General features: G+C 30.5%; 1 protein-coding gene across 1 annotated transcript; it reads left to right on the plus strand.

Moving 5' to 3' along the window:
- The first annotated feature begins 286 nt into the window (after nucleotides 1-286).
- Nucleotides 287-5650, plus strand: LOC105141593 (probable WRKY transcription factor 72). Its single transcript, XM_011048855.1, has 7 exons — nucleotides 287-465; nucleotides 874-951; nucleotides 2042-2116; nucleotides 2784-3317; nucleotides 4002-4115; nucleotides 4370-5360; nucleotides 5529-5650. The coding sequence occupies exons 1-6, from the start codon at nucleotides 340-342 to the stop codon at nucleotides 5327-5329; spliced, it is 1887 nt and encodes a 628-aa protein (XP_011047157.1). The 5' UTR covers nucleotides 287-339; the 3' UTR covers nucleotides 5330-5360; nucleotides 5529-5650.
- Nucleotides 5651-9373: the final 3723 nt, after the last annotated feature.

Consider the following 9373-nt stretch of genomic DNA (forward strand, 5'->3'; position numbering starts at 1 on the left):
GACCATGAATGTATCGTGACTTTTGTAACGAAGGAAACTTCAAAGTAGATGGGGCCCGAACATTGCGGCTTTAACCCCTCTCTCTCTCTTAACATGTTGTATTACTTTTAATGGCTGGAGATAGAAGGATGCATGTAATAGTTGTTTGTAGTATTGGATTGGAGGTTGACATTTTTTATGTGAGTGTTTTTCTTGTAAGGCTATCGAGGGTTGAATTTCTTTTTCTTTCCTTTTTTATATATAAAAAAAACAGTCAAATATAGCATGCTCTAAATATATATAAGAAGGGGGGTGTTATTGAGAGCCAAAAAGAAAAGAGGTTGGAAACAGGAACAAGAAATGATAAAAATGGATGTGGAGGATGCCATGAGAAGACCTCGTCATGAAGTTTTGCTGAAGGAGGATGATAGAGTTGATTCTAGTGGTGATGAAGGTAGTTGCAGAGAAGATGCTGCTGCTGCTAAGGTTAATTAAGCTTGTTCTTTTGTTAATTGTGATTCATATTTTCCCTTTTGGAATTCATTCGCCCGCCCCCTTATCCTTTGTTCTAATTAAAAATCTCATTTTGAATATTACAAGTGAAGTGAAGTTCATGTTCTATGAATCCCAATCAAATATATATCAACCGAGTTTTAGAAAGTAGAAAAAAAAACTACACGGAGATATTTCAAGAATACATGAGGGATCGAATATAGAATCAAGAAACCATATTCCAAAATCTTTGTTTTATTGAATTTATTTTATGGTAGTTAATTAATTCTTTGTAGAGCAGATCTTTTTTTTTTTTGTATAATGCAAAATTCTACTTGATTTACAGTTTATAGTTTTCATTTATGCCAAGATCTTCATGGCTGCCCTTCTTGTTTGCTACAGGTCGGAAGTCAAAGAGGATGCCATGAAAATGATGACCGGAGATCATCTTCACCACAACACAGAGATTCAGGCAAGCAGGTAGTAGATAGTCTTTGTGACACCTCCTCTCTCTTCCTGAGGCTCTCCTTTACAGTATTGAATGCAAGTTTAAGATTTATATAAATAAATATTGACTGGATCTGAGGCTCTCCTTCCATGAATTAATAAAGTTTCGATGACACAATTCTTATCAAGAACTATAACCACACCAATCATAATTCCATATATATTACCACACGAAAATGACTTCTTGGAATATATATCGAAGATTTTGTAAGATTCTGAGACCTAAGAATCTATATTGGTCTTACAGTCATATGAACTTGGTGGTATAGTTTTGTTTATATAACTTCAAGGGATTGGTCTAGTGATGAGAAGTTTACTCTCTTTTTTTTTTTATAAATTAAATATAAATGAAGCTAGATTTTTTTTTCTATGATTAAATAAAAATGAAGCATTAGATTTACTCCATTATTTAACTTTTGAATTCAAAATAGAAAGATTGTTTTTTTATTTATTTTTGCAAACTAATAAGGGTTGACAAAACCCTACCCATTTTAACACTATGTTTTTATCCTTTTGGGTTTTCTTTTATATTAATTAGTGTTAAATAATAATATAAACTATATCTTGAAAATTTATTTAACAATTTAAACTATTAGATTGAGATAATTTTATGATACTCCATTATTTAACTTTTGAATTCAAAATAGAAAGATTGTTTTTTTATTTATTTTTGCAAACTAATAAGGGTTGACAAAACCCTACCCATTTTAACACTATGTTTTTATCCTTTTGGGTTTTCTTTTATATTAATTAGTGTTAAATAATAATATAAACTATATCTTGAAAATTTATTTAACAATTTAAACTATTAGGTTGAGATAATTTTATGATATGATATCAAAGTTTTGATAATCAAACGGTCACGAGTTTGAATTTTATTATTTTTATTTATTTTATAAAAATTAAATATAAGATAGTGTGAATCTATATAAATTTCAAGTTGAAAGGACTTTTACTTGAGAGAATATATTAAAAAATAATATAAATTATATTTTAAAATTTTATCTAATAATTTAAATTATTAAGCTAAAATAGTTATTTCACAAGTATAATTCTTAAACAGGTGGTTGGAGCGACGAAAAAGGAAAGAACCAGCATGGAAGTTGACGCAAAAGAATCTTCCTGCCAAAAGGAACAGGTTAGAATCGTTTTTTCACGTTTTTATTGCCAATCATATTGATATATGTATATAAAAAATCTATTCCTAGAAATATTAAAATATCTAAACTAAGCAATTATGCGTGAAATTTCCTTATTCCTCTCAGTTTTCTTTGGATCCTATTTAAATGAATCGCCACACTTGCTTTTAAATTCACGAGGATAGATGTCAATGAGTTTTAACCCAATTTGGAACTAATATTCTCTCCTTCTCAAAAAAAAAAATAAATCAAATTAAGCTTTTAATTTCTTTATATAAAAAAATGGTTCGGTGGTGAACCTTTAATCTCATCATATCCATGAAATCTCAAGTTTAATATTTCTCAAAGCTTTTTTTGTGGCCATTATAAGACCAAATACCTACTTCTCAAGTACTGGATGGAGTATGGAAAGGCCATTCATCTCGAGGTTTAGCTAGAGTTCAGGACATTATGTTTTTGAATTGAAATAATTGTTTGGTTTAGTATCTGAATTAATTATGAATTTGAATTTTATAATTTTTATTTTTTAATTAAATTAAATTTTATATAAGATAATGGTCCGTATGGATGGTGGCACTAATGTAGTTTTCACACTTGTAGATTGTAGCTTCATCATCAGAAACAATATTAACATTAAGATTGTTTTCTCAATATCTGCATGTGCAGGATGATCAGCTTGAATCTGCAAGAGCTGAGATGGGTGAAGTAAGAAAAGAAAATCAAAGGCTAAAAATACATTTGGATCGTATAGTGAAGGATTATCGGACCCTTCAAGTGCAATTCTATGACATTATTCAGCAAGAAGAAACTAGGAAATCTACAGATACTGTCGATGATCATCAAGGAACTGAAGAACACGAGCTCGTGTCGCTTACCCTTGGAAGAATTTCGAGTGAACCTAAAAGGGATGGAAAGAATAATAAAACTTCTAGCCAGGGGAAAAATCACGATGAGCAAGTTAAAGAAAGCCTCTCTCTTGGATCACTCTGTACATTTGAAGCGTCTAAATCTGCTACGAATGAGACTTTGCCGAATCCAAGCCCCGTGAACAGTTTTGGTGAGCCAAAGGAAGAAGCCGGGGAGACTTGGCCACCCAGTAAAGTTCTCAGGACAATGCGAGGAGGAGATGATGAAGTTCCCCAGCAAAACCCTGCAAAGAAAGCTAGGGTTTCTGTCAGAGCTAGATGCGATACCCCAACGGTCAGTTTATACTGAGTATTAATATGCGGACTTTAACTTTAAATTGACGATATATATATTCACACACACGCGCGTCATTATAAGCTTTGACATATTCAATCCTTTTCTTTTATCTATGTTTTTTCAACAAACGAGACTTCCTCATCAAGTAATAGAAAAACAATATAAATAATTAATTTCTTAGTGATTCATTAATTATTTAGAAGATTGATTCTCTGTAAGAATATTTTTATTACTAAAAAATAATGATATAAACTATATTTTAAAACCTTATTTATGAAATTAAATTTAAGAATATTTTTATTACTAAAAAATAATAATATAAACTATATTTTAAAACCTTATTTATGAAATTAAATTTTTAAATTAAAATAATTTTATGATATGATATTAGCGCTCATGATTTTGATATATTATTTTTATTTATTTGATAAAAATTAAATATAAAATAATATATATATCTATATAAATTTTAAGTTAAAATAATATATATTTATATAAATTTTAAACTAAAAAATTTTAATTAAAAAAATATATTATATTTATATTTTAAAATATTATCTAAGACTCTTATATATAACACATGTATACCACCAAAGCTAAGAGGCTCAGAGAAATTTGTTCCTTAATCAATGTAGTCTGTTATGATAATATTGCAATGACAAGTTAGTGATGCCTATACAGATGAATGACGGGTGCCAATGGAGAAAATATGGGCAAAAAATTGCCAAAGGGAACCCATGTCCTCGAGCATACTATCGCTGCACTGTTGCACCATCATGCCCAGTACGGAAACAGGTAACCACAAATCACCTTCTCAAGTAAGAACGGTATTTAAAAAAAAAATTAAATTAAGAACGACCTGATGCGCTACCTTCCATTCCATTTTTAATAAAAGTAAGATCATATTCAGCTAAAAAAAGAAACAAGAAAAAAAAGAATTAAAACAGAACGTGCTATATTTTTTATTTGACAGTGCCTGAACCAGTATGTAATGTATTCCCTTTTTCAATAACTCTAAGTAAGCGTAGCTTCTTGTATATTAAATTCAGGTACAAAGATGTGCTGAAGATATGTCCATCTTAACCACCACCTATGAAGGAACGCACAACCACCCACTTCCTAATTCTGCCACGGCTATGGCTTCTACAACTTCTGCAGCTGCTTCCATGTTACTGTCTGGCTCATCATCGAGCCCTGCAGGAACTGCTGGTTTCAATAACTCCGGCACCATCGCCATTGACCTCCATGGACAAAACTACTATCTATCCGATAACTCAAATTCAAAGCAATTCTATTTGCACAACTCTTCACTGTCATCTCAATCTCCATACCCTACAATCACTCTTGACCTCACTTCAAACCCATCCAGTACTTCATCTCATTTCAATAGATTTACTACAAGCTACCGGCCTACCATTCAAAAATTTGCTTCAACAAGCCTCAACTTTGGCTCCTCTGATGCGTCTACCGCAATGCCTTGGGGCAATGGTTTCCTCACTACCTTCGGGCAGTCTAACAACAGGATTAACCAACTTGGAACTTTAAACATTGGAAGACCAGCTATGGATCAGCGTAACATTTATGATCAGTTCTACACGCAAAAGATTAATGACCTGGCAGCTGCCACTTCTCAGCAGTCCCTGTCAGCCGATACCATAGCTGCTGCAACCAAGGCAATTACAGCAGACCCAAGTTTCCAATCTGCTTTAGCAGATGCTCTCACTTCTATCATTGGCAATGGAACTGGTAGTAGCGCTACTGGTGTTGCAAATCTAGGCGCTGTTAATAATTTAGTTCCAAAGTCGGAACGGGGACCGGTTTCTAATAGCTTCTCATCATCACCTCCAAAAGGCAACCCATGTGCAAGCTACTTCAACAAAACGACGTCTTCAATAAATTCTCAGCCAGCTCCAAGTTCAATGACAATGTTTGTGCCACCTTCATTGCCATTTTCTTCTCCTACGAATGCATCCGCGTCTGCTGTTGACAAAAATGATCGTGCCAACTGAGTATAGTTTGTGTAATTGTGTGATTAGTTTTATTAATTGTCCTGGTATGGATATAGGAATTATATAATAAAAAATAAACATGTACATATAGAGATGGTGACCAATATTTGAACTTGAGTAGGGTTTTTTTTTTCCTTTTCCCTTTTTAATCTGTACCAAAATATAAAATATCGTTTATGATTTGTTGTAGACGTACACTTGATAATTGACCCGTGCTATGCCGGGTTTGACAATTTTTTTTTAAATGTAAGAAAATGTCCAAACACTGCCTAAGAAAAATGAGGCATTGTTGTTGCTCTTCTTAGTTTTATTACTTTGTAATTAACCATTGTCTTTGTTGCTAGAATATGAATAGACAATGTTGGTCAGTTGGAACATTCGTCAAAATAGCATTTGCTTAGAAATTATTCATAATTATTCATATATTATCTATTATATATGTATATATAATGAGAAATTATTTAAACATTTTGTATACTTTTAACGTATAAATAACATCATGTAATTAAAATTTACAAAAAATTCTATTATTATCATGATGGAAATGAACGAAAATGAGCATTAAACTTACTTTCTTTTTTGAAAACCAAAAAGGCAAAAATGGAATTGGGATGGTCTTAATTTATCTACAACCTATCTCTACTTTGATCACTGTTATGACTTGATCCACTTACGTTTTTCATTATCTTCTTGGCATTCATCTTGCTTGTAGAGCTTCCTCGTGTAGGTGTAGGTGATGTTCTTCTTCGTAGCAGCAAGAAACTTTCTAGCACTGCCGCAACTAAGTAAATATCATAATAATATCGATTGGAGGATGAATGCAAAGGAAATAACAGGTCACTAACTTTTGCCTCCTCTAACTGCATGTTTGATCTTCTTAGAAGTTCTATTTTTATAAAGGACTACATGAAGTATTAGAGATTTGCTCGGATGTAGTTCTATATTACAGTGGTGAACTAGATAATGAAGATCCGTTTATATATAGGTGTGTCTATCACTAGTTTATCGAGACTTATCACGTTTAGGTTAGGTTAGGTTGTGTTTGTTACTACAATTGGTATGTTGGGAAATATATTTTTGTAAGAGTCATACTTGTTCTAAACTCTCTGTTGAAGTGCTTATTATTGTATAATTCCCTACAATTCTCCCATGTGTGTATGTTCATGTGATGCCAGGCATATATTAATAAAGTTTGTTCTATATATGATCCAACTAATCAAATATAACTCAAATATATTGTATAGTTTGGCTGAACATCACTATATTGTTGTAGTAAGTCATGTTATAAGTTATGTTCTTCAATTCTGTTTAAAAAACTCTTATATCAACATTAAAGAAATTTAAATACCAATTAATTTATATTTAGAACTGAACTTGTGACGAGCGGACAATTATTTCTAAACAAATAAAATGAGAATTCTAGACCTTAAACGCCCAATGAGGGTACTACTAAAAAATATTGTAATTAGCAATAGACTACTCCGTTGCATATAATCCTAAAATTCGTTGCTAAAACAATTTAGTAACAGAATCAGCAACAACAAATATCAGATGCAAATTTATTGTTGCTGATTTTTTAGCAATGAATTTATCCGTTGATTTCGCAGCAACAAAAATTTCGTTGTTTACAATTAGCAATGGATAATCTAATGCTATAAACCAGCAACAGATTTTCTATTATGTTGCTAATTTTAGCAATAGATAATCCATTGCTAGTTTTGTGAATCAACAACAGATTGTCCATTGCTGAGTGATTAATTATTTACAATCAGCAACGAAGAATTCGTTGCTGAGTATATTATTTTTAATAAATTAATTTTTATTTATTTATTAAAATGAATTTTAATTTGTTTAATTAATTATTTATGGATATTTTAAAAGTTGAAGAATATATATAGCCAACATAAATTAATATTAAAACTAATTGTGTCACTAATACAAAATGGAATAAAAATAATATTCATATTATAAAAATTTAGTTAAACTTGCCTAAACACAATTAAGTCGAAAAATAATTAAAAAAATAACAAAAGATACAATTATAATTCCGTTGATTTCGCAGCAACAAAAATTTCATTGTTTACAATTAGCAACAGATAATCTAATGCTATAAACCAACAACAGATTTTCTATTCTATTGCTAATTTTAGCAATAGATAATCCATTACTAGTTTTGTGAATCAGCAACAGATTGTCTGTTGCTGAGTGATGAATTATTTACAATCAGCAACGAAGAATTCGTTGCTGAGTATATTATTTTTAATAAATTAATTTTTATTTATTTATTAAAATGAATTTTAATTTGTTTAATTAATTATTTATGGATATTTTAAAAGTTGAAGAATATATATAACCAACATAAATTAATATTAAAACTAATTGTGTCACTAATACAAAATGGAATAAAAATAATATTCATATTATAAAAATTTAGTTAAACTTGCATAAACACAATTAAGTCGAAAAAAAAAAGATACAATCATAGTGCTAGTTGCGAAGACAAATCATGATATTGTGGATCGACACAAGATTGATCAAGATATAGTGGTCGAAATATAGGTCAATAAATTGGTTGAGATGTGGAACCATAGGTATCATTATCTGGGGAGCCATAGGTGACGACATTGATGGGTTCAAAGGTGGTGGCATATCTTTGCTAATATTTGATGTCTCACCATGGTATCCAAGATTATTCACAAGATATTCTTTCATGTAATCCATCTGCCGTTTCATTTCAAAAATAAAATCATATATTTTTTTTATCTCCTCTTCTTTACTCTTTATCTCTTTTTGCAATGCTTGATACGATGAACTGAGATATGATGACTCCACCGAGTTGGAATGTGATGAAGAGCTTGTACTAACTATAGATTTTGGCATACAAGGTGCACCATATACCCTACCCTTTGTAACTCCTCCTCAAGCCACACTCTAAACTGCTCCATCAAATGAAGGATGATTTTCCCGATTAGTTTCATACTTTGAAATCATCTTTGAAATCATCTCCATTTCCCGATTAGTTTCATACTTTGAAATCATCTCCATTTTATAATTTTTCTACAAATAAAATACATGCAACAATAAATTCATTTGAATGTTAAATAATACTTAAGTTATATTAAGAAATAATCAAATAAAAATACATACAACTTCTTTTTTAGACTTATTGTCGATGAAGCTACCAAACTGCTTAGTACTTTGATGCAAAGCTGAAAAGACATCATCCCATGGAGGTTCTTTTCCACCAACTCCCTCTTGCTTTCAAGATTAATAAATATTATAAAAGATAAATATACAAATTTTAATTTATTATCTTAAGCATTAAAAAAAAAAAATCCTTACCATGTTAGCTCGATATGATGCAAATGACATTGTTCCTCCAGAATAAGTGCTTATTTTGCCATCTGTTTTGGTTAATTGATTCCTCCTAGTAGATTTAGACCTCCTTTGAAATTTAGGGATGGATCAAACATCTTTGATCATTTAATTCCAATCATCATTTTTTATCCAAGCAGGACCTTTGTCAAGGCAATCTATAATATTTATGGTGTTTTCTTTTGACATGGCTTTCTTGCGAGCTCGTGTCAATTGTTGATTCAAAGCTATCCTAGCCTTATCTTTCCAAATATTATGAACAATCGACTCATCTTTCTCAGGAAAGGAATATTCTTTCTACCAAATAATATATATACCAAGTAAAAAGAGTGCACAAAATTTCAAAGTATATAAATAATTAATCATATTGTGTTATCTTGATCAAAATTTGCAAGATGATATAATAACTAAAGAAATTAAATGATATTAAAGAATAAACAAGAAATAAAAAAAATTATAACACAAATTAGTCCCTGCTATTCAGTTAATAATTTATGGTTACAAATAATAAGACAATTACCAGCACACTTCTATAGCTATTCAATTGATAATTTTTGTAATGCTACATTAAAGTGATCAAAATTGAATAGAATATGGCAATTAGTGTTGGTTCTTACCTTAAATTTTTTAAAGAGTTCATCCCTGCACATTGAATCTACTTTTTCTCAA

This window comes from Populus euphratica, unplaced genomic scaffold (genome assembly GCF_000495115.2).
Source record: "Populus euphratica unplaced genomic scaffold, PopEup_1.0 scaffold125.1, whole genome shotgun sequence".
NCBI lineage: Eukaryota > Viridiplantae > Streptophyta > Magnoliopsida > Malpighiales > Salicaceae > Populus > Populus euphratica.